We start from the raw sequence: 27,044 nt of genomic DNA, 5'->3' as shown, positions 1-27,044 counted from the left end.
CTCCTCTGCTTAAATATAAATAAATTTACACATGTTCAGCTAATGAGAAGGTTCATTCAGCAATCTAGTCCCTCTGCTTCAGGTTCTGCTTTAAAAGGACAAATACTAGTCCAACTGAAGTCAGTGGGAGTTATGCAATTGAAGTGAACAGGACCAGGATTTAGCCCTAAATACAGATCTGTTGGTCTCAGTGCAGAGCAGGCCACAGCTCCTTGGTAACAATTAATTTTTTTAAAGGGGGGGAAAAAGTGGTGTTTCTGCTGGTTTAAAAGAGGCCTAACAATACTTTCATTGGAGGGATATGCAGTATAATTAAATATGAGGAAAATATACTCCACTGCAAAGGGCCCACATGAAACCTATACACGCTTTAAGCCCCTCAAATTCAGGAAGGTACTTAAAGCACATGCCTACCTTTAAACATGAGTGGTCCCACTGAAGTCAGTGGGACTACTTATGTGCTTGAAGTTAGGCGCATGCTTAAGTACCTTGCTGAATCGACACTTGAAGATAGAGAACCTGACCCAAAACCTACTGAAGTCAATGGAAAGACTCCCATTCCCAGAATCAGGTCTGAAGTCAGTGCAGACATACAAGTTTCCTGTGGTTCTCATTTAAAACACTAATGTCATGCCATGCAACAATAGTAATGGATTGTTCGTCTTTCCATATTGTAAGGGAGCTTTATTTAATCTAGATTTTTTTTAATTAACATTTTAAAACAATTATTTACTTGTATCTTAAAAGTACAGTCAGATCCACTTATACAGAGGTGGCATAAAGCTCACATATGTATTCCCTCAGTCCTGGAGCTGATGTTAAAAACAGCCTTTATTCCTTAGGATGATACTTTCAAATATAATATTTATCATAGATACTTATGATAGAATAAAATTGTTGTTTACTTAAATTTTGTCTTTTTCAAGTATTTAATCAACATGGTGTGCTTTGTCTAGAACATAATAAAATCTACATACTGTTAAGTAGTGGGATCTCTGCTCCATTAAAATTGTTGTTTGCTATTTTCAAAGGAAAAATACCTAAAGACATACCATAGATAGGCATCAACATTATCACCCCCTTTCTGCCTACAATTTGCAAGCAATAGGAGTGTTGCCTGGCTGCAGGAACAGGCCCTTTATCTGCAGCTATGCTTCTCAGGGCACTCAATAATTAAGTCCAAGTCTTTCAAGTAATTATCCTGGTGCCTATAGACGATATCATTGATGCCTTATAAATGCCAGATGCAAACACAGACCTTGGATTAGAAGTCCTATTACCTGGGAAAAGACAGCAGCTAGTGGACATCAATACTTAAAATAAATTCCTGTCAATAATTTTTCTGCAGAAAATCTATCATCGCCTCACAATACCTATTTCCATTATTCTTAAATAAATCATTCAATTCTGGACTGATTCATCCCACACAAGCAGGAAGAGGGAGGGCACAGTTACCTGTAGTTCCCCATATGTCTGTTTTCATGCTCTTCTTTGGAAATCTGTTTACGAACTTGCGCAAGTCTTTCTTTCTAGAAATCAAGTAAGAAAGAATTAAAACTGACTGAGTACAAGCCTTGGGAGGGAAGGAGGAGTAACTTTGTAAAATTCCTTTATACCAGTTCTTCTCTTCTCCTCTCTAGCGTGTGGCGCTGTTTTTCCCAGTCAGAGGATCCTGGTGACAGTCTTTTCATTGAGCCATGACCATAAAGTCTCTTTTGAGCCTCAGCTTTTTGTTGGGCTAAGTTTCTCCTTTTATCACTTGTCCTAAAATAGAGATTACATTCAAATATGACTCAGTTAATCCGGACAGCAACAGCTTTTAATCAGGATTAGGAGACGACTGCATTACATTGTTATAAACATAGCTGAATTCTTAGTTTTTTATAATGAAATCTTTTGTACATATTTATCTGGCACAGTCACAGGATACAGTCCCAACATGCAATCAGACCTGCACAGGTGCAGAACCCCCAGGAATTTTAATGGGACTCCATGTAGGCAGACCTCTATAACCGTGCACAATCCCACTGAAATCAATGGGGTTCTGCATAGGCACAGAGGTCTGTCCTCACAGATCCAATTCCAGGACGAGGGTCTAATGTATTAACTCTGTGTAGAGGTTGTCACTCCATGTACTCTTACAACACATTTGAGCTGAGAGGTACTTTCACTGTAAAAGAAACCCCCTGTTTTTTCCTATTAAACACTCTATGATGTAGATCTTATAGATAAGATAAAAAATAAATACTGCTTAAGAATGAATTCTTATAGTATCAATTGTTATGGCTGTGATAACTCTCTACTTTTTAGTACAGTATTGTACTGATTTTGTGCTACCAACCAACGTGCAACCTTGACCTTAACTTACAGTAATTATTTTCCATTAAGTTTACAACTGAAAACTGCACCATTTCTTCCAGTTTACCCCCACCTCTGTGTTCTGGTGTTAGTAGAAATGGATTGCAGTTGTGGATGCGACTGCCATCAGATCAAACTACCAAAGTGCAAGTGAACCCATGCCAGCACTTACCATCCACACTCTGAGACCTGAGTGAAAAATTATTAAAAAAAGAATCAGGAATGGTAATCAATACTCTTTTTTGTATTGCACACTAATGAGGAATAAAGTTGAAGTTCAGTTACATACACATAGTAAAACTGGTACATAAGAAAACTTTGCTATTCACATAATTTAAGACTGGTAACAAATTTTCCATACTGCACGTATCTCATGATTTTCCCACATTCAATAGGAAAAAAGGACAGTAAATGTCACACTCCTATAAAAAAAGTTAGGGTGAGGATTAAAATGCAAGTTTACCTTATGTTGAGAAGCTTTAGTGCATTTAGTAGAACACCTTTTTTTACATCATAGTCTATTTTTTGGTCAGTTCCAAAGCTCGGGGCTCGATTAATCTGAAAAATTGAAACACAGAAAATACAAGAATGTTTAACTTCAGCGTATGAAATATACACACATTTTTCATAAAGACTTCTTTTAAAATCTACTGACATGAAAATAATTAGATTAATAAAATAAATGTTCGGAAGCTAATGTCATGAAAACTGAAAGAGAGAACATTTAAAACGAAAGTTATCATTATACAGGAATTAAAAGAAAAACCAAGAAAAATCATTAAAAACATGGTGGGAGAAGTTTAGCTACTTTCTTGGTGGAAGGTCTCCCAACCAAAGATTAGGCTCAATCTTTCTTAGACAGTCTGATAGACTTGCCTCCTCTGGCAGCATGTGAGCCAAAGATTGTTTGTTGTTCAGTGCCCTGATAGTACAAACATTTACACACATGCTTAACTTTAAGCATGTGGGTAGTCCATGCTTAAAATCAATTATGTAAATAAACATTGAAAGAAGTGAAGCATTTAATTAATGGGCCTCTGGGGCCAAGAACTCAAACCCAACTCTCATACATCATATTACAGAAAACTGTCACTCGACAAGGCAGATGCATTTTAAATAAGATTTTATGTATGTAAAATATTTAAAGTAAAACTCCATTGATTAGATATGTTTGGATAAGTTAAGAGTAAATACCTGGCAGTTTTATTCATTTTTCCAATAAGTTAACTTCCTGGCTTTTATGTACACTGCATGCCCAGATACCAGTGAAATTGTAGTTAGATATAGTGTCGTTTTTGGGACTTTTGAAATGCTATTTTGGCCCAAATTTTTAAGTCATGATTGCATGCACCCATAGCACATAGTAATAGCCAGAGCCCGTGAGCCCACCCATACAAAGGATTGCACATGTGAAAATAGGGAACATGGCATGCAGAAGTTCATGCTGATTTTTGAAATTGTGGGCCTTCAAATATCCCTGTATTGTTAACACTTTAGATTACAGCAGCAGCATTAACAGCAGCGTTCCTGCAGAGAATGTGAGAAGTAATTACAGTACATTGTACTGTTTACATATCTTATATCCTGTCATTTTACTACTGTAAAAGGTGAATAATATAGTTACACAGGGAATATATTTAATATGTTAATATAGATTAACAGACATTATTATAAAAATGATCTGTGCTATGTATCTAAGATAGAAAGGAAAATTCAATTACACTGAAAACGAACTCTTGATTTAAATGAACTTTTATTTCTTACAAAGTGGTGATGTGGAAGAAAAAGGTTTGCAGCAAACCTGAACAAACATAACCATGTTAGATGTGTTTTATGAAGGAAGAAGGTAGTTTTGTTATTATAAAACAGTGTACAAAACACTGCACTAAGATTTCTGTGGGTATGTGTACATAGCACTTTGAACTGAGACTCCCAGCCCAGGACAAGAGATGTGGGCAAGTGGGGCTCACACTAGCACTCAAAAAATAGCTGTAAAGACCGCGCTTAGCAAGGGGAGGGAAAATTGCTTCTTTGACTTTTTCTAACCACTGGATAGATATTCAGAAGCATTCAAAAACCCAAGAAGACTCCAAAATTAAGAGATAGGTCAAAAGCTGAGAGATCAACTACTTGAGACATGCACTAGTCAGTCTGAAATGCACTGCTTAAAGTACAGTATCTTAATGCTACTATGAAATGTATGGTGGTGAAACATGGGCGCTGATGGAGATGGAGGAGCAACAACTGCTTGTCACAGAGAGGGCAAAGGAAAGAACTCTCAGGATTTCATTCCGCCACTGAGTCCCCAGTGAAGTGATCAGTCAGCAGAGTGGAGTGCGGGATGTCACTGAAAGCAGGTACAGTAAAATGCGATGGGCCAGGCATTTATCTAGACTCACTGACAATTGATGGACTGCAGCTACCACGAGTGGTACCCACAAGAACTGAAATGACCACTCGGCCGACCTTCAAAGAGATGGGAAAATTTTATCATGAAAAGACTTGGCCGCACATGGAGAAGGAAGGTCAGGATAAGAGAAGGATGGAAGACGTGTTGTGATCTGTGCAATCTATATGAGGGTTGAAAGACTGATCCATCAAGGTGATGATTACATTCATTTTAACAAAAAGGAAACTTGTGAGAGCTATTTACTGTAGTAAGGTTTTTAGATAATTATAGATACACACACGATAGCTCTAACACAAATGACAGCTAACAAAAAGCAATTGTATGCAGCATTCAAATAATGTTTTGTAAAGATGATCTGCAAAACCTTTTAGTTAAAGATTCATACTAAATGACAGAAGATTAGTACAGACTTCACAATTATAAACAGCTACATTTAAAAAAATAAAGACTGGAAAATCATTTCCTCCTTCATTTATGCACCAGGTCCTGAATTCAGGCCGAGGATTCTGGGTTTCCAATACAAAGCTGATGCCATATCAAATGCCTGCTGTATTGCCTGCATTAGGGGTTTGAGATGTCAAGAAAACACTTAATTCTAATCCCCTGATTTAGTAGGAAAAAAAAGAAGGAAATGTTTTTTTTGTATTATTCATATTATCAGCTTATAGTTGGATACTTATTCTGTTACTGATCTAGGATATTGCACATATTTCTTTTCATAAGCTTTGTTACTTTTTGTATTTAAGATGCAAGAGGCTTGTTATCTGTAAACTGTAAACAGACCGTTCAGTCTGGCGTCAGATTTCAAAGGCAGGATGCCACGTTCTTCCCTCCAGCCTGGCCACTACACTCAGCAGCACTTTGCTGATGGCTGGGCTTCTTCTTAAGTTTTACTCCAGAAACTAATTTGGAAGAAGCTCTCAATTTAGCTTCTACATGTGAATGTAATATTTCAGAGGCCCTGCTGTTTGCCTTGTGCTGCTGAGCACACAGAGGAGGAAAGGAGTGGAAACAGGAGTCTGAGGCTTGTTTTACACTAGTAACTTATGCCAATATAAGTACGTTGCTCAGGGGCATGGAAAATCCACACCCCTGAGCAATGTAGTCATACCAAACTAACCCCCAGTGTAAACAGTACTATGTTTATGGAAGGACTTCTCCCATTGCCATAGCTACCACTTCTCAGGGTGGTGGAGCACCTACACCAGGGGTGGGCAACCTATGACACAGGTGCCGAAGGCAGCATGTGAGCTGATTTTCAGTGGCACTCACACTGCCCCAGTCCTGGCCACCGCTCTGGGGACCTCTGCATTTTAATTTAATTTTAAATGAAGCTTCTTAAACATTTTAAAAACCTTATTTACTTTACATACAACAATAGTTTAGTTATATATTATAGACTTCTAGAAAGAGACCTTCTAAAAACATTAAAATGTATTACTGGCATACAAAACCTTAAATTAAAGTGAATAAATTAAGACTCGGTGCAGCACTTCTGAAAGGTTGCCGACCCCTGACCTACACCAATGGGATAAGCTCTCCTATTGGCATAGATAGTGTCTTTACTAAGCACTACAGCTGCATTGTAAGTATAGACAAGCCCTGAGGAAGAAGCCTCCCTGTTTAAGTAGTCCTTAAGCCTCTACCAATGCATTAACAGGCCTTTAGAACCCATGACAGTACCTTTTCCAGGCTCCATCCAACAGCTGCCAAGAAAGAACTAATACCCTATTACCTAAATTGAATATGACCACTAGTGTCTTTCTTCAAGGCAGAGATTGCCAGGGAACCTAACCAGACAGTGAGCTCATTTGGAATGAATTCTTCACCAATAGGGAACTAGCGAAAGAGTTTGACAGACTCTGCATTTGGATGGATCTATGAGCCACTTGGCCTCAAAAGTCCTTTTGGCCTACTTTGAACAAACCCTCTCACTACAACTTTTAAACTGCTTTTCCTTCACCTTTCTTCCACCTGCCTAATCTGCCCTGGTATCTGCTTCTATTAGCACTTTTCTTGGTAGGGCATTTATGCAATAAATGTTTTAGTACTAATTTATAAATGGATTCATCCCACGATGTCATATTCCAGAGTTCCTCGGGCAGACCATCACCAAAACAAATTTGAACAATCAACATCCAAGCTAGTTTATAGTCAGCAAGCACATGGGATAACACACAGAAGAGACAACTGCTGGGTAAATAATAGATGTGTACAAACACATTATTGCTTACAAGAGTCCAGTATGTTGAGACATTTTGTAGATTATATTTTTATAATCTCACAATCCTAGCTGCTGAAGAACTTGTTTAATACTGATGATTCTTTAGTTACTGATTTTTAAAGTTACTGAATTTATTTCAGAATTGTCAGTGTGAGTTTGTAATTTCTCCAGCTGAAGTCCTCAAACTTTGTTCCTACAATTAAAAGTTTGCACAAGTCAGGCGTACATAGTTAGATTCCAGTTTTATTGCCATGCATCTTACATAATTGTATACTTGTTGTCAAATCTGAAAGAATGGCACAATTGCCAAATCTGTCATTCTTAGTATAAATAGCTATAAACTTGTATAGCTATTTATGCTATCTAAAGATCTCATCTGTTTTCATTTGCAAGAGAATCTGATTTTATAAGACGAAAGGAATAGTTTTTAACCTCTGGCTAATTCATAAGACACTAATTGTCTAGAAGTCAGTAAGTCAAATGAAATCACATCACTCACAAAACCAAAACACTAGGGGTTAGGATTTAGTAACTGTGATGTTATCTGATTAAAATATGACCACGTATATCATTGTTGCTACCACTGTTATACAACTGCAACAAATCTTGTACAAAGTACGTCAAATAAGGTGTCTATGGAAAGGTTATGATTTGCCAAATATGATTATGCTAACTTGTATGCTTGTATCATTTTTGTATCTGCAGTTATGAATATTAATTATGTACCTCTATTTAAAATGTTTGCTCCAGTGGCAACACCCACCAGGTATTTAGCCTGCACATCTTGAAGTGACTATTGAAGTTAAATGGCCCATCAAGAAACACTTAACTCACAATGGACCATGGAAGACGCCCCTCCACACCTGATGGACTTTCATGTGAATGTTCTGTTTGGAGTATGGGTAATGGCCTCTGCTATGACATGTATGGACATGTGACTTGCCCACATGACTCCAAACCCCATCTTCTTGTCTATAATATTCCACAAATTAGAACAATGGGTTTCCCTTCACTTGGCAGAAGCTATAAAAAGCCCTGGAAAAATCTGCATTTTGCCTCTTTCTTGCTCAAACCACTGGACTCTGAACTTGTACTAATGGGAGCACTCTAGCCAAGGGACTGAAGACCTTCCAATGATTTGGAATCAACCAGAGGCTTGACAAGCCAGCAGTTTATACCATTGCTGTTACAAGCCTGATCCAACAAATTTGCAATTGTTATATGTATTTGATTCCTTTAACCAGTTTTAACTCTCACCTTTCCTTCTTTCCTTCTTATAAATAAACCTTTAGGTGTTAGATACTAAAGGATTGGCAACATACTGACTTGGGTGTGTGGCTGGTCCTTTGGGATCAGAAGAACCCTTTTGTTTGATTAAACTGGTTTTAAATAACCATTCCTTATTAAGTCTAGTGTCTGGTTGTTGAATCCAAGACTGGGATACCTAAGGAGGCTGTATTTCTGACTTCTTAGCCAGTGTGGTAAGACAGAAGTTTACTTTTGTTGCTGGTTGGTATATCTCATGGAAGAATAACCACTAGTTTTTGGTTTGGTTCGGTTTTTTTTGTTTGTTGTTGTTTGGTTGGTTGTTTTTTTTTTGTGGAGGTGGGTGGGAGGATCTGCCCTTTTCCCCAGCAGCTTGTCCTGAATTTGGCATTCTCACTTATGACCCATGGAGGCATGGTGACAGCATCCTTGTCAAAAGATTCAACAGCAGACTCCTGCTCTCCTCTTCCTGAAGCCCATTATTGTGGAGCTGATGGAGGATCAAAACATGCAGCTCTCACAATGCTGAAGTCAATGATGTCCCTTAGGGGAAAGTCCTATAGGCTGGATATATCTACATCCCATTTTGGAGTAAGTGGGAGCAGGCCTCCCAGCCCAGGTTGCCAGACTTGGGGTAGCAGGCCTGAGTTAGAGCTCTAAAACTAGCTCCATAGCCAGCACTTTGAAACTGAGGCTCAGGTTCTGCAGCACAGAGGGGTGGGTGGGCTTCTGAGCCTGAACTCCAGCGCAAGCCTCAACTTCAACACCCTGTCTTATACAGCTATTTTTAGAGTGCTTGTGCAAGCCTGCTATCCCAGGTCTGTCAATTCAGGCTGGGAGGCTCCCTCCCGCATCCTCCAAAATGCTTTGTCGACTCACCCATCGAACTTAGAGATTAAAACCTATGTAAAGTGCTTTGCAAATCTATAGAATTAATTGAATAGAGAATAATATCCTTTTTATAGCAGGTATCTCTTGTTTCATTGTTACATTGCTGATCAGTTAGGGAACATGCTCATTTAAAGTTGTGCAATGCTCCCTTCTAACGTTGTTTGGCAGCTGCCTGCTTTGTCCACTGCTTGTAGGAAGAGCAGCCTGTTGCAGCTAGCTGGTGGGGGCTTGTAACCAGGGTGGACCAGCAGCCCCCCATCAGCTCCCCCTATCAGCTCCCCACTCCCCTAAGTTCCCTGTGCTGCAGCCGCCCAGCAGGCTATTAATTGCTGACAGTTCAGCTGTCCCTCCCCCCACTGCCATGTGCTGCTCCTGCCCTCTGCCTTGGAGCTGCTCCCAGATTCCTGCTTGCTAGGCAGGGAGGGTTGAGAGGGCCCTGTCAGGGTGTCCCCTCCCACTCCCCCTGCACCCCGCTTACCCCTTCTCCATATACAGCAGGGAAGGGACACAGAGGGAGAGAGACAGAGAGAGCTTGGGGCAGCAGCTGCTGTCTCAAATTCCTGATCCATTTAAGAAGACAATGCATTTAAGAGTGAGTCAGCTTCCTTAAAGGGGCAGTGTGCATCTCTCTCTCTCTCTCTCTCTCTCTCCCCCACACACAAGGTGTGTGTCTGTCTCTGTCTGTCTCTGTCTGCTATGCTGTCTCCCCTCCTCATGTTCGTGCTGCCTTGTGTGAGAGGCTATATTAACAACGTGTTAACCCTTGAGGGTTCAGCCAAGTGCTAGATCATCATTTAGCAGTAAGGCATTCCCTGGGAAATATCCCACTCTCTTCCACCCTCTAACTTTACCACCTCAACCAAGCTTCACAATCATCATAGCTGTGATGTTTAAAACATATACTGTGTGTATATTTATATAATATATAGTTTTAGGTCTGGTGAAAAAAATTTCCCTGGAACCTAACCCCCACATTTACATTAATTCTTATGGGGAAATTGGATTTGCTTAACATCATTTCACTTAAAGTCACATTTTTCAGGAACATAACTACAACGTTAAGTGAGGAGTTACTTTACTTCCCTGGGCCTGGTATAAATGGGAGGGGGGGGGGGAGAGAGAGAAAGTGTGTGTGTGCTTGTGTAAAAAAGAGGAGAAAGCTAGCAGACACCAAAAGAAGTATTTGTGAGAAGTGTCCCTCAGAGGGAGCCATGGGACAAATGGCCTGATTTTTGTACCAAAGATAACTTGAATAATATCATATTCTCTTCCTATTAGACACAATGAGGCAAGGGCCCAAATATAGGTGAATTGCTCAGGCCAAAGGGGCAACAGTAATACTAAATTAAAATTAAAAAACAAACTAACAAAAAAAAACATTCATGATACAATTGAAATGCAGACATGTCTCAGGCTGTTTCCTGAAGATTAACTGAGTGATGGATTAGTGGCCTGCTGCATTCACCTAGCTAGTCATTAATGCTCATGCTTTGTGCCTCTATTACCATTGCTTCATTAACTATTATGGAGGTGCTAGGCACATCATCACAGGTAAGTTTGCATTGAAAAGGACAGTTATAATGTGGACTTTCTTCCACGAATTTTAAAAGGGAACCAAAATATTTCTTTCCCAAACTTACACCTCTTACCAAAGGGCTACTGATGAGATTGAGAAAACATTAAATGGATCGGTGAATATTTTAAGGTAGACACATTTAAAAATTGCTCATTTTTCAGATTTCATACTGGTTTTACAGTAATTTTCTGGGGTGGGCAAGAGGGTTTAAAGTCCCTCTAGCTGAACATTGACAAAGTTTACAAACGTCAAAATTATCATATTTAGAGAGGCTGGTGATAAAATATATTTTATACTATTCAGTGATCATTCCTCATTATTCAGCATAACTGTTCTTACTTTGGTCAAGAGAAGCCCTTTATGGGTGGAAAATATATTTACACCATAAGCCCGTGGAGTATGCATTTTCTAGAACCGGGACAAGATGATGCAGCAGGGCCCTATGCTGTCAGATTCCTGGCAGGAGCCCCACTATTTTTGCATATAAATGTGAGTTTTTCACCTTAATAGCAATAACTTACAACTGTAAAAAAAAGTTCAGCTTTGACAGTACTTTAAGATTTTTTTTTGTGGGTGTCCATATGTTCAATGTCTTCACTCTGCATTTATGTGCCAAAAAAGCCACATCAGTTTCCAGCACAAATACTGCATTACCCTGGGGCTAAGACTGTTTAAGTCCATTCCTTAATAATAGAACACATTAAAATACAGGAAATCCCAAGTTAAACTCTGGAAACCATTTATGTTTCTTACACAATATATCAATTAACTATCTGTATTTTTTAAAAAGCATAAATAAGAAATGAAAACCCACAACAATGCATTCTAAAGTTTAGGATTTCCTGTTTTGTTAGTACTGTTTTTTCACAAAGTGGATGGAATTTACTCCAAGTTAATGCATTTTTGTGTTGGAAAATAAAGGTGGGGTTCTTTTGCCATCACAGACTACAGAAGCCATGGGGAAATACAGCTTTCTATTAATGTTTTGGCTGAACATGCCTGAGTATGTTATATCTGCCCACTGCACAATTCTCCTGGGACTGTACTAGTTTTTCTGGACTACCACAGGGTACTTTGCATCACAGACCGCTCCCATACAGCAACAAGGTCTCAGCATCCATGTTTATTCACTTCCAGTGGCTGGACTCAGTATCACAGAAGCCCACAGGCAATGGCTGTAGTGCTCCTTCTAAGGCCTGGTCCACACTACACAGTTAAATCGATTTAAACAGCGTTAAATCGATTTAACTCTGTACCCGTCCACACTACAAAGCACTTTAAATCGATTTTAAGGGCTCTTAAAATCGATTTCTGTACTCCTCCCCAAAGAGAGGAGTAACCCTAAAATCGATATTACTATATCGATTTAGGGTTAGTGTGGACGGAAATCGAAGTTATTGGTCTCATTCCTTTAATGTAGCTACCCAGAGTGCACCGCTCTGGAAATCGATGGTAGCCTAGGACCATGGACGCACACCACCGAATTAATGTGCCCTAGTGTGGACGCATAAAATCGATTTTATAATATCGGTTTTATAAAACTGGTTTTAGTAATTTCGATTTTATGCTGTAGTGTAGACGTAACCTAAGAGATGAAGAGGAGAGAAGCAAAGCAACCACCTAATTACCTCTCTTCCCTCCCCTAGACCAATTTCAAAGGCACCTTCCCATGAGTTCTCTTTCTCTCCCCAGAAGAGCTGCACAGGAGCAATGAGAGCCTGGTCCTGCCCATCTTCTCAGAGTAGCAGCACAAGGGAGGAAGAACCAACAGGCAACAGTAAAAATCATAGTCCTGTTGCTGTGTGCAAAGGGCTAGGTGAGGGGACAACACACTGCTCTTCCACTGGCCCAGTCACTCTGACATGGTAGGAAAGCTTGCTGGCCTGTGCTTCAGTGAAGAGCAAACCCAACCATCTATTTCACTGCGAAACTGCAACATGCTGAAGTATGGATTGGCACGGTTCTCTGCATGTATATTTTAAAACATGCTTTCTTGATTGCAAGAAATTGAATATTCTGAGGTTAATAATTACACTTTTGGGGGAAGGAAGCCTTATGATCCCCCTCCCCCCCGAAGTATTTCCTTAACGTAGCCATCTCCCCCCAGAAATGCTTGCTTCCTACTGTTACTTACTAAGAAGTGCCAAGCACAACCTACAAACTGCTTCATACCTTTAAATCCCCCTTAACTTCAGTGGACGTTGAGAGCAATCTGCATGTTGCAGGGAGCAGTCAAGTACCCTACAAGCTCACTCTTCAAATGCTCTTTCTCAAACATTGGAGTGTAATATATGGCAACAGGCAAAGCTGATACACAGGTCATGCCCAAAAGGGAACTTTCTTTCTAAATTATACCGGTATAGTAGTATCTATCAATATACCATGAAGTATATTGTAATATTTATCCTTCTCTGCAAAACACGAAACAGTTCAAGTACAGAATCTGAAAAAGATGTTCCTGATTTTCATCCGGTAGGTGGCGCAATGTGGTTTGCTTTAAGGCAATCTGAATGAGTCAGCACTCTTCCACACCCAATTTCTGTGAAATTGGAAAGGTCAAATTAGTCAAGTTTAGGCAAGAGGCTGTGATTTCTGTTTATTTTTAGAATAATGAATGCTGGGAAGATATTCCTGACTAGACACTGGTACTCAGGAATATTTCTAATAACTAATGGGAAATGAAATGGAGACAGTGTATCGCTTCATTTGAGTTTTGTAGGTTTAAATATCACTTTTTAAGTTACATCAGAACAGTGTTCATGACTGAATCTATGTTTGTCTTCATGCAGCCCTGCCCATAAATGAAGGTATATGTGTCTATTTTCATGGAAGTGAACCAACAGAAAAATAGCATGTTTTGTATTTTCATGAAACAGAATAGACAAGCAGTGAATAAGGGGACTCAGAAAATCTGCATTTTATTCCTGGCTCTGCCACTGACCTGCTGTGTGACCCTGGACAAATCACTTCACTTCTTCCACCTTTACACCTTTTATCTGTCTTGTCTACAAGGGGTTCTCAAACTTCATTGCACCATGACCCCCTTCTGACAACAAAAATTACTTCACGACCCCTGGAGGAGGGATCAAAGCCTGAGCCTGCCCGATCCCTACTGCCTGAGATTGGGGAAAGGGTGCGGGGGGCCTGTAATGTGAGCCACGCCACCCAGAGCTGAAGCTCTCGGGCTTTGGCTTCAGCCCTGGACAGTGGGGCTTGGGCTTCAGTCCCAGGTCCCAGCAAGTCTAAGCCAGCCCTGGCGACCCCACTCAAAGAGGGTCACGACCCACAGTTTGAGAACTGCTGATTAGACTATAAGATCCTCAAAGCATTTAGGCACTAACAGCCATTGACTTCAATAGGAGTTCGGAGTCTAATACATCTGAAGATCTGGCATAAGTTCTCAGGGGCTAGGAATGTCTCCTACTGTATTTAGGAACAGTGCCTGGCACAATGGGCACCCCAATATCAGTTGAGGCCTCCAAATGCAACTGTAATACATCTAAATAATAATCACAACCATACATGGTATATGGTTAGGATATATTTCTGATTACACATTAGCTGGATCCTTTCTACCTTCTGTGTATCTCTCTACTGTAGTCAAGTATATTTTATTATTTAAAAGAATTAAGTTAAGCAAAATAGTTTTAATAAGTTTCTTGCTGGCCCATGCTGGACAATACAGAGTGTATCTTCATCTATCAGTGCCCAAGATTTTCTACAATGCTTGCCTATCTTTTGTCAATTGTTTCTGTTTAACCATTTGAAGTATAATTCTACTTTGAAAAGTCACTATATAAAAGTGGCACCTTGTTACTTCACAAGTCTGCTCTCAGACTCCAATTCAGCAAGTTACTTAAGCATGTGCCTAGCTTTAAGAACATGAGTAATCCCACTGATTTAGACGCTTAAAAGTTAGGCACATTTTAAGCACCTTGCTGAACTATGGTCCTTGTGTATTAAGAGTCTGACTTGGTAACTTCTTTTAGTCATTTAAGTTTTTATTACTTTTCACTCCCATTAGCTCTGCAGAGCCATCACAGCTGAGAAAAGATGAGATGGATTCTATTCCTTCTACTACATCTTCAACAGAATTGTTCAATGAATTCTAATCAGTTACCTCTGTCCAAATTTCCTAACAGCAATAGAGTTGCAAAATCTTTATTAAGAGCATAATTTGAAGGTAATGAAGGAAAGGCGTCCCTACGCCAGCGTTAGCACAGGTGCAGGGTACTTAGGGGCTCGCCTTTGGCAAAGGTTAGGGTTGGGTCAGGGCTGCCTTAAGATGTACTCTAACTGTAATGCACTCTATAGACCACTGCATTGGTGCAGAATCCCAGATGCTACACCACTCCTTCATGCCCTGACTGGAAGACTCTCTGTGACAGGGGAATCAGAAATCCTAAGAACCTATGTGGTTGCTTTGTAGCTCCTTTTTTCTGGTGCAGCTGGCTTCGCTGCAGGCCAACCATGAATTGGACCCACTAGGGCAGCATAAGTGTAACTAAGGGCAAGATTTAAAGATGAGCTGGAAGATGACCAAGCTTATTCCTCCAACCCCAAAGATCAGTGGGCTGGGTTCACAATATAAACCAAAAACCTTATCCTTGTAAATTCAGCACACTGCAAATGGAAACCATTGAGGCACAAAACACTTGGATCCCCACCATGCCACTGCGCCCTCTTTTCGGAAGAGAACTGCACGCTCTGGTCTTTATTTGAAATGAAGTTAATAAATAGCATGAGCTGAATTTAGCTCCCACAATTCAACTATTTGCCTTTCCAGCGCACCAAGGAGGAAACAAAGTGCATAAAAAAGTTACTAACCTGTTCTGTAACTTGTTCTTCAAGGTATGTTGCGCATATCCAGTCCACTTCAGGTGTGTGTGTGCCCATGTGTCATAGTCCGAGATTTTTCCCTGAGTGGTACCCATCATGGCAGCACATCCTCCCTCAGCTACTCTCTCCTCCTGCATGGTGTGTAAAGGGCAGGGCCACTCCCGACTCACCTCAGTTCCTTCTTACCCAACAGACTCTGATAGAGAGGGGAAGGAGGTTGGGTCACGGCATGGATGTGTGCAACACAATTTGAACAACAGGTATAGAAAAGGGTAGTACGCATTTCTTCTTCTTCGAATGACTGCACAGTGTCACAGGCTGTCCCTTTAAGGGAGTCAGTACCCAGCCTACCTGTGACAGACTATACTGAAGGAAATGAACCAACCCAGGTCCACCTGGGGACAATTAACTGCTTAAGCAAATGGAAGTATGTTAATTAACAAACACCTCATTCGAATAGGTCTAAAAGGTTGGAGAGCTCAGTTAAAGGAAAGCTCCCGAGGACAAGGGAAGCTCCAGAGGAGGGGAGCTCCTATGGAGCCTGAACTAGGCAAAAGTTCTACAGGGCAGGAGTCCTGGGAGAGACCCTGAACAAGCAGGGGGAAAACTGCAGAAGCTCCCTGGGCTATGGAGAAGCCTGAGATCTTACAGCAGAAGAAGCTACTGCTGGAACCCAGAAACATTTACTTTGGGACTTTTGAGTTTTATCTGGCCTCTAAGGTAGGAGCCTTTAAACTCCAATAGAAGTGCTCTTTCAGGAGGCTGTATTAAAGGGAGCTATACTCCTCCTGTGTGTGGCTTCTCCTTGACCAGGTTGTTTAAGTGACCTCATTATTACCTCATTAAGGAGAGGCAATTGAGGCAGGCCACTGCAGAGCCACACTCAGCCACAAGAAGTGCTCAGGAGACAGTGCATGTCCCATACATATGTCTACTCTACTTCAGGTGACTCACAAGCAGTTCAATCCAGAGACTGGGGAAAGGGTGAGGATCTGGAAGGAAGAGCATACGCCATTGGTTATGGCATTGGACCCCAACCACAACTGCTCCAACCACCCATGTCTCTGGAAATCTGCTGAGTACCAGTAACAGAATTCCCTCAATGGAAAGGACAGTATTAGCATCTATTCTGTGAAAAAGGCGCATAAAAACCAACCTTCAACTCTGGGAGGACCCTGAGTTTCCTGACCATGATGGTGCTGTGCCAAGCAATGCTGAAGTCCAGGGGCATCTCTCTGGAGATGTTAGGGTGACCAGACAGCAAGTGTGAAAAAGCGGGATGCAGTGTGGGGAGGAATAGGCACCTATATAAGACAAAGTCCTGAATACTGGGACTGTCCCTACAAAATCGGGACAGCTGGTCACCCTAGGAGATGTTGGCACCAGGATCAGCACGTGGGTTTACCCCTGCTCTGCACCAGAGAGAAAGCACTGGACACACCGAAGATCTAGCTCTTCCCCCAGTACCAAGGGCTGATCTTGTCTTTGAAATAAATCCGAGCATTGGCCTGAGGATCCACCAAGGCTCGTCTCCCGGACCATCAGAGAGTCTGGCACTGAGAGGCAGAGTAGGTCCTGTGCTGCTCCATAGGCCTCCCACTTGTTGATACTGAGTGATTTTTCTTGGTGTTGCTGTTGCCTTAAAGGAGTTTGCACCATAGCGGGCATCAGTCTCACCAGGCCAGGCACCAGTGCCATAATAGATGACCCCGGATGAGAAGTCAGTACCAGGTAGCGTCTCTTCCCAGAGGATGCTCTATCCTGTCCTCCTCATTTTTGTTTACTGGTGGACAGTACCAGGGATCTTGATCTTTGAGCAGAGACAAAGCTTCAGCTCCTTCCATAAATGATTTGATCCTCTGTGCTTCTTTCTTGGCCCCAGAGAAAGGGATCAGTGCCGGCATTCAGAAGCAACGTTCAGAAGGGCACTCCTCACCGATGCCAAAGTACACAGTGCCTGCCCTGAAAGGGAAGGTTCAGAAAGTGGATGCAGTGCAGCAACCATGAGGATGTGGCACAGTCTCACCTTCCTGTCCCAGGGTTGAAGTCCCTGCAAATCTGGCAGGAGTCACAAACGTCACCCTCACTGAGACACTTCAGGAAGGTGGAATGAGGGTCACTCACTGGCATAGATTTCCTGTAGCCAGCACAAGGCTTAGAACTCAGAGACTGAGGCATATCCCAGTACCAGCTGTTAGTACCCTATGGATAAAAGGGAACCAAAGATCCAAGAAAAACAGCAAGGAAAACCTACACTAATCTGACACTAACAAATACTAACTTAATTATTTACAGACGAAGAAAATTTCCCTGTAAAGTGAAAAACTTGCTGCAGCAAGATGATGTGTTTAGACTACTGATCGCAGGTGGTAAGAAGGAACTGAGATGGGGGCTGGGGAAGCTACACCATTTATACCATCATGAAGCAGCATATGGTGGCTGAAGCACAGCCTAGTGGGTAAAGGGAAAAGTCTCAGACTCTCGTGCACTGGGCGTGGAAGGGATATATACAATCACTTGAAGACGAATTCATTTTTCAATTTCAAACAATCACAGAAATGCCAGAAGACCATCCAGAATGTCCACGGGTATTTACTGTCCTCTTCTTCATAAAGAAAGTCTTCCAACAATTTGCATGTAAAAGCATACCTAAATTTTATAGGTCTTTTAGAGATTGTATTTTCTACCTTTTGGTACATGTAAGGAATGTTGATGCCTCATTTCATAGTAGATTGGGTTCTCTCTTTTCTTTAAAAGAACACTAGTGAACCTAAAACTCACTCTGTTTTGGTTCATAGGCCTCAGGATTAGAAACAATCCTCTACTCAGTATGCATTGTTAAGACAGCAGGATATTCACATTGACAACACACTTGCTCTCTGAAGTGGACTGCCTCAGAGAGAGTAGGATTTATATGAATGTCAGTATCTTGCCTACTCTCAAAACAGAAAGGCACCAGAAAGCACAGCATGATGTGAATGGATAACAATTACTATTGAGACTACATCTAAACTTGTATCCAGGGGTGTGATTCCCTAGCTTGTATAGACTAACTTGTGCTAACTTTCATTGAGCTAGCATACTAAAAATAGCCGTGTAGCCATGGTAGCAAAGGCAGCTGTGAGGAGTAGCATGGGCTAGCTGCCCCAAATACAAACCCACCTGGACCCAAGGTGTACACACGTGGGGCAACTGCTCTCCACACTAATGAGGCTACACTATTTTTTAGTGTACTAGTTCAATGAGAGCTAGCACAAGTGTGTGTATGCAAGCCGGAAATCACACCCCTAGCTCCAAGTGTAGATGTTGTCTCAGAAACCACTGATTTGGGTTTGTTTTTGTAAGTTTGCATAGATTTAAATTGAAAAGTTAATTCTATGTTTTAGGGCACCTATTTGGAGACAAACAGGTATTTGAGTAATCAAAGCTAATTTTGCAGGACTGACTATTGAAAAATGCAGAGTCAAATGTTCAGAGATGAGGTTGTAAGAAGAATCGCAGTCCCAAACACCTCACTGCTCCTGCTCACTGGATCCCTTTGGCAGGCTTGGGAGCCACATGGAAAGCAGAAGTACATCAGTACCCTGGGACCCATGTCATCCCCAATAGGGAGAGCCAGAGAGTGTCCTGAGGATTGGCAACATGGGAGCCCTCTCAGAACCAAGACTATGGATCTGCCCCCGTAGTCCCTGAATTTGGGTAGTTTCTTCTTTCCTGGTAACACCACCGGGCCCCCCATCACAAACACCCTGCTCTACTCTCTGCTTCCTCAAAACCTTATGCTTGATGCCAGAGGAAAGGTGAGCTGAGGTGTCCTCAAATGTTGGGTCCAATCAAGACCACCCGTGAACGGGGCAAGCAGAGACAGAGGTCTACCCAAGACTGAAACAATCACAATAGTTTTCTTGTAATAATATGTGCAGCTGCCTTTATAAAATAAACCGCATGAGGTAAGGAAACATGTGAAGGCTGCATCCCTCATCACAATGCCATCTTGGCAGCACTCCCAATACACTGGGAAATCTCACGGACTTGCGATGTTTGTGCTTGTCACCAGTGCTACAGAGTGATTCACTCCTTTTAAGGAGTTCTTGGCAGGAGGGAAATGGGTGGAAAGGGACAAAACTGGGAATCTGGAGAAGGAACCAAAATTGTTATAGAAGGATAATGGCCGTAGTAAATGTTGACTTGAGGGTACTGCAAGCAAACAGCTGAACAAGCACAGTGAGTGTTCACAAAGGAGGTGTGGATGTGAGGTATAATGTTTGTATCTACTGCAAAGGGTGAACCTACATTAAATTAGTTCAATGTCTCTGGCAAACAAGATTTAAGGTTAGTCATGTCTCTTACCTCTAGAACTGAAACTAAATATGAAAACGTAATAAAATAAAGAGTATACGACTCCCCATGCCCATATGTAATATAACTCCAAAGCAGTGTTTACTAATACCACCCCATATGCACACACCCCACATACAGAATCCAGGAGCAATGGGATTCCAGCCTTACAACTATTATCATGGGTGGCAGCCTCCAGAACCCTCATCTTCACATGCACCTGCATTTGACAACAGGCTAGGATGATGGAAATTGCATACATGTTACTGATGCTTAGGGGCTGGTGACTTGTATGAACACAGACATTTCCATTTCTAAAATGCAGATACAGCATTGTACATCATGTGCTGTTTCTGGTCAAGACATCAATGCCAACAAATTAGTCTCTCTACAGGGAAGAGGGGGAAGGAATATATGTTTTTCTAACTAAAGTTATGCCAACCTTTGTGAGAAATACGCCTGCTAAACTACTCAATGACAGTCAGTGATTGGAGAATAAGGCTATCATTTGGCATATTAATTATGGGTGTTTTGCTCATCAATACCATCAATCATCATCATCATGTTTTACTATCAGTAGGCAAACTTTTTTAAAAAATGCTTTGGTTTTTCCTCAAGCTATACAAGCACTGCAAGCAGTTGCCATAATGACATCACCTAGTTTGTTTGAAAAAGACAAAGCCCCAAACATGTATTAACCGTGTATTTAAAAAGAGTCCACTAAAAGGAAAACAAAAAACACACATACTCCTGCTTCTGAGACTTTTTAACTACTATTTTTACAAGTAACACTTCAGATTAGAGGAAGAAAGTAAGTTTGTTCACTTGACAGCACTCTTTATAGAGTCAGTTTAACTGTTTCCCCTGTTTAGTCAGTCAAACAGCTTCATCTGTTGTTTATGTGGGTCTTTCATGAAGGGAAGGGAAAAATTTGTCTCTCAAAAATAGGTAATTGTGATTGTAAATGCATAAAATATTGGCAAGTCCACAGGCAGTACCGAACCTGCACCTAATTTTGACTGGGTGTAAACAGATTAGGTTTCAAGATTAGAAGTAATCCATTTGTAAACCTAAACTATGTCTATACTACAGGTGCTACGGCAGCATAGCTGCTGCTACACCGCTGCAGTACAGACACTTGCTACAGCAACGGAAGAGGTTTTTCCATCACTGTAATTAATCCACCCCTGACAGGCGTTAGCTAGGTCAATGAAAAACTTCTTCCACCAACCTAGCAGTGTCCAGACAGGGGCTTAGATAGGCTTAATTACATCTCACATGAGTGTGAATTTTTCATATCCTTTAGCAACATAGCTAGGTTGACCTAAATTTTAGGTGTAGACCAAGTGCTACTAATAAACTCTCTTACTAATCCACACTGTGGAGTGAAAAATTGTTTTAATGCTGGTGCCTACACTCTGCCTCTATGCTTCCCAGTTACGCTGATTACAGTTGCTTTGTTCAAGCAGCAATTTATTTTTGTATGCCCAAATAGTGTATCAATTAGTTAGTAACAATGTGTGTGCAAGGGATTCTTGCTTTGGTGTTTGTCTTTTGGGTTACCAAAGAAAACTAAAGTTCTGTTCAGTATGACTCCTTTTTTCCATCCGCAGAACTGGAAGTGCTAATAGCTTAAAGCTGCATTATGTACTTCAAAGTAGTTTGTCAAACAGAAGTTGCAAAGAGTGACAGAGAAGCTGTGTACAGTTAAAGTAACTTTTAAAGTCAAACAAAACGTTCAGTGATCTTGCCTCTGTCTGGAAAATGCATCACTTCTGTGTCAAGAAGTTTGTTAAAAACTGATACAGAATAAACGACAAGTCAAAAATTTTAAAAAATTCCTGCTGCATCTGGTGGGCAGGGTAAGTGGTGCCATTTTCTTTTCTGAATGGACAAGCTAAAGCCTATCTTGGGGAAAAGGTTCATTAACTAAAGAGCTTGATCCTGCAAGGTGCCAAGCATTATGGCATGATCCAGCAAAACAATTAAACAAGGGCTTAGTTTTAAGTACCTGAATAGTTCTACTGAAGTCAATGGGATTACTCACATGCTTGAAGTTAGCACATGCTTACGCACTTTGCTGCATCATCTCAGAGTGCTCAGCACATGGTGGGATCAAGTCCAAAAGCTGTAAATGCCATCTCCAAAATAATGGATTCATGGCGTTATACTGTATGTTAAAAGTGACAAGCTTGTTCTTTATCTTAACTGAGAAAAGATAACAATATTTTGACAAAATAAAAAGCTAGTTTCTAAACTAGAAATGGAAAATAAATCTTTCCAAAGTGATTTATAGGTCTCCTCCTCCATGCTGAGACATGTCATTATTCTTATTGTTTTTTGCGGAGAAGGTTGCAAAAGGCTGGAGGATGTTCTTCACATCACCCTATGGAAGGCAGTATCTTCCCCTCTGCCTGAACTCATTCACAGACACCATCCTTCCAGCTAGGGAAGACTGCACTAGACACCATTCAGACTTATCAAATATTTGTACTTAACTGGCCAGAGACATCTAACTGAATCTAACCGGACAAAATGTAATTAATGGAGGGCTGATTCTGCCATCTTTACTCACATTGAGCAGTTGCACTGAAGTCAATGGGACTCCTTGCAGAGGAAAGCAGTACTCCGTTTGAGTGAGAATGGTCCTCAGGCTGGCATGTGGTCAGAAAGCCAGGGTTACACCCTTCCTCTCACAAAAAGTTGTATGTGAACTTTAAAGTGGTCAGGACCTTAGTTTTACATCTCTTGTGAAATACAACACCTGCAGCAAAACAATATCCTTCCCTTACCCCAAAACTTCCCAACCCCAGGATCATTCAAGGGCACCGATTCAGTAACACTCAGGCTACTTCTATACTACATGCCACTGCTGGCAGCTACATGCCACAGTAAAAAGCAAGCTGCATCCATACTGCCGTGTGTAGCTATATATGTCAGTTAAAGGCTCTGGCAGTGGAAAGTAAGTGGGGAAAGGCTGAGCCTGAGCATTCTTTCCCTGCTGCCCCTCTCCCCACTGTCAGTCTTTTCCTGTGGCGGGGAAAGGCTCCAACAGCGGGAGGCAATGGGACACTATACTGCTAAAAATAGCAGAGTAGATGGGGAGGCACAGTCTGGGAGAGTAGAGAGCAGTGTAAGGTTTGTACTCACTCTATTCATCTAAGCTTACCTTGTGCTAGGGGGGCTACCCATGTCTATTTGCTGCTGAAAGAAGCATGCAGTGTACATACACACTCAGAGGGATGAGTGCCAGCTATTTAATCACCAGTACCCCTCCCTACAATGCTTGGATTTTCCTTCGGAGTTTTCCCATGAAGATATTGGCTAGGCATGACTGTACTTAGTTTTGTATAAGCAGACTTAACAGTCTAACAAAAGTGCTTTACCTCCAGGAGCCAGGGTTTTAGTTTTCTGTCCAGCAGAATATCAAATCCCAGTACTTCAAAGCAGACACTGTCACTTCCGGGAGCTTGGCCTGGTCTGCACATACGATAAGCATGAAGGACATGTGGCTCTGCTACTATGAGAGTCTTCACCACTAGTTCCTGTGGGGATTTTTCACAAAGTTACATTAGAACTGCAGGGAATTATATCAGCATATATTGAGATAAATCATAAACAAGTTTTTTTCATATTCAAGTCTTCTAATACATTCATGACAAGAGGAATTGTCTAGATCTGTCATCTGTGGTTACGGAAAGGTTGAACAAATGATTGCTATACTTTTAAAGCAGTCTGAGGGAACTATATCAACAAATCCATTTTAAGGGATTTAAGCATAAATTTAGCCCTTTGTTTAAGCAGATATTGAAAATAGCATTAAGTCTAATTTTGCCCTGCCTTATATCTTGGGCAACTCTAGTCTTATTAACAATTACATGACATATAGGTCAGGGCAGAGTCTTCTCCAGATTTATTTATGTCTCCCTTGCTATTCTTATTACAATTAATTCACTCTGTCCTACATTGTCTAGCAAAATGACTTCAATGCTAATGTTGCAGAAAAATGTCTTTCCATAAAGAAGGCTAATTCAGTCTGAAAGCTGTCCTACTTATAAGCCTTAAAAAAAAAATTAAAACAACTGTTTGCCCTTAGCACCAATTTACAGTATGTGCTTTGTGGTGCGCATTATTGAGAGCTCGGATTAATAACGCTGCAATACAAATGGTGGTTTCCACGCAAAGTCTAGAGATGACAGGTGACATTAATTTTCTAAATTGATATGCTGTATATACATAAATCATTGATTGCACATTCGTTTTATCTTACTGAAATATCACTCCAGAATTTGGAAACATCAAGATGATTTGTTTGTAGAAACTCAGTAAACCATTTTATGGACCGTTTACTGCCTTTATCTTCTGTTTCATCCCGTTCAAAGTGCTCATTATGTTTATTCACAGAGTAGTTGGTTAGATGCATATACAACTGGCTCTGCAAGCAGGGAAAGGTAACAGATATCTCATAAATACAGATCCAGAATATGTGGTTCAAATTAATTTAAAAAGAAAACCCAAGTAACTGAAATAAAAGCCTTTTAATGTTATATAAACCATGACATACTGTAATAGTTATTTTATTTCTATTAAATATATGAATTCGTATTTTGAGTTTCATATGACATTTATTGAAATAAACCCACAGTACAACTATCATTACATGAAGTTCAGGTATAATTAGCTCTTGGGAAGACTTTATATACTGAATGTTACAGCCCTGATAAAGCAAAGAACTTAAGCATATGCTTAAATTTAAGCCAACTGAAGTCAATGGGACTACTTAGAATAAGATTACCTGCTTTGCTGGACTGGGGCCTATGTGTGTTGCCAATCTTTATATGTCCATACATAAACAATAACTACAGACGGGGCCGGCTCTACCATTTTTGCTGCCCCAAGCAAAAAAAAAAGCCACTCGGACTGTGCCACCCCAAGAATGGACGGAATGCCGCTCCTTAGCATGTGCCGCCCCAGGCACGTGCTTCCTCTGCTGGCGCCTGGAGCCGTCCGTGACTACAGAAAAGTATCTACAGAGCAGTTAACATACAGAATGGTTACATCCCCACTATCAGAGGTGTTTGTAGACCAGGAAAATGCTACTAAGTACTTGGCCACCTGTCTCATTCGGAGACAATCCTCCTTTCAATTTTCACTGTACTCTGTTTATGAGAAATGTTCTCATGATGAAGATCTCGTTTATCTCCTTAAAAATATCTACTACTCATGAGCTCTATTCTGTCACCCTTGCAGTTGTCAGTGAGGCTCTGGATTGGCGGCTAGTACCCAGACATTACAGGCATCGAAGTTCCAAGGCAGAACATCAAGAACATGTAACCCAATAATGTTTGTTTTTATTTTATATGGAAAAATGCAAACAGAAGTTGATTCATGTTTTCAGTTGTGTTTTGCCATTGAAAATGGAATTGAACTGATCAGACTGAGAGCCTGAGGGGGATACTAGGTGCACACACAAGATTAACTAGGAGATAGAACATTGAATAAAAGCAAAACCTGCTTTCAAAAGAAGGACACAAATTTGAGGGTATTTTCAAAGTAACATTTTTGATGGTTAACAGGACTTGTTTCCTGAGGAACCAATTTAACAAGCCTAAATTTAACAATATATTGCTTTTCCTTTAAAGGCCATTTTATAAGTCACTGATTTATGTGCATGTTCTTCCAATGTAAGCATTAATCAGCCTTACTGCGGCACTACCACACAATCTGTCTTATCTTATTGCTTAATCAAGGGCCAGTAGATGTTGCTACAATTTTTCTGCCCCAATTCCATACTGATTTGATGGAAAGGAGACAATTCAAGCTCTCCCCTGTCATACTTTTTATTTCACCACAGTTACTTTTATCTGAAAAACGTAATAGCCTAATTTCAGGACAGCTGACAATATACTGGGTTAACACTATACAAAATGGCTTTCTGCTATGGTTTCTAATTTCTGTTGTGAGAATCAGATCAAAGCCCATAGTCTTGCCTAGCCACATATGTCATCTTTCCATAAAATACCAGCTATCCTAATTTAATTGTTTTGCAGATTACGGAGAAATAAAAGCCTTTTCAGAACATTAGTTAAATTGTTCAACAATCTTCGCTCTAAAAATTTCTGGATTTTTAGATTATTAGAGATGAGCCAGGCCACTCAAAAGCGCTTCAAGTAATTGATGAATTAGGGCATCAGCAGATTTCAGAAAAGAGCAAAGAGCTGTTTTATAAGGTCCAAACTAAAGGAAAACAAGTCCTTGCATGATAACAATGCTAGAAAAGAGAATGCTGAAGTAGGCAGAACCAAAAGAACTCTGACAGTTCTCCACTTCACTTGCGCAGTCACAGAGCATATTTCAGAGATACTGGTGGCATATTAATGCAAACAAAATTCAAGGCAACTAGTTCTGAATATAAATTTTGATAATTACATGCAAGAGATGAGGGCAGCTTGATTTATTGATGAATATTAACAGAAGCAATGCACAAAGTAACTTCATGCAACATCTTATAAGAAATCATATAGCCAATGCCTTAGCATTTGAAAATAGTATCAGGAGATGAAATGTGAGATAGATCACCAACTGACAAACAAAATATTAAGGGCACTGCTGTTGTTGTAAATAAAATACTAAGGGCACTACTCCCTTAGCAATGGTCGCTGAAGGTACAATGCCTGCAGAGGCTAGGAACAGGGATAATGTCTCCCAAGGGACTGAGACAAGTGCAGTTACTACAGATACAGTATGTGCTCTTCCCACTGCAATCCTAGGGCAGAGGGGCAGTGCCAGGATTATGATCCATCACACCAAACACTTTGTCCCTGTGAGGCAATAAGCACTGGTGGCAGCAGCTATACATCGCAGTTTTAACATCAGAGCACACTGGCTGACAAATTATAACTGTGTCCTCCACCAGAGCAGTGAGAGGGGAGATGGGGAAGGAGGGCAGGGAGGGAAAAAAGACTCTGAACGCACTAGCACCCCAGCAAGCCCATACTGAGACAGCCATAATTTGGCCCACGAAATGTGCCTGGGTGTGGAATAAGGAAGCTGGCATGACAACAGGTTCCCTATAAAACAAAGTAGTGCAAGAACTGAAATCACTTATACCTGGGATGCCTCAAAATTACTTGCTTCTCAGT

General features: G+C 40.8%; 1 protein-coding gene across 8 annotated transcripts in view; it reads right to left on the bottom strand.

The window, feature by feature from the left end:
- The window catches only part of TTLL7 (tubulin tyrosine ligase like 7), a 127,510-nt gene that overhangs the window by 40,519 nt on the left and 59,947 nt on the right, over nucleotides 1–27,044 (bottom strand). For all 8 annotated transcript variants that reach the window (XM_050963497.1, XM_050963498.1, XM_050963503.1 and 5 more), the window contains 5 exons: nucleotides 24,173–24,337; nucleotides 23,289–23,447; nucleotides 2,822–2,916; nucleotides 1,617–1,764; nucleotides 1,456–1,529 (listed from right to left, as the gene is read on the bottom strand). In XM_050963497.1, the coding sequence (XP_050819454.1) occupies nucleotides 1,456–1,529; nucleotides 1,617–1,764; nucleotides 2,822–2,916; nucleotides 23,289–23,447; nucleotides 24,173–24,337 (641 nt within the window). The remainder of the gene's footprint in view (nucleotides 1–1,455; nucleotides 1,530–1,616; nucleotides 1,765–2,821; nucleotides 2,917–23,288; nucleotides 23,448–24,172; nucleotides 24,338–27,044) is intronic.

This window comes from Gopherus flavomarginatus, chromosome 7 (assembly GCF_025201925.1).
Source record: "Gopherus flavomarginatus isolate rGopFla2 chromosome 7, rGopFla2.mat.asm, whole genome shotgun sequence".
In the NCBI taxonomy this organism is placed as follows: Eukaryota; Metazoa; Chordata; order Testudines; family Testudinidae; genus Gopherus; species Gopherus flavomarginatus.
The sequence above is the reverse complement of the archived record's forward strand: the minus strand, read 5'-3'. Positions and strand labels throughout refer to the sequence as shown.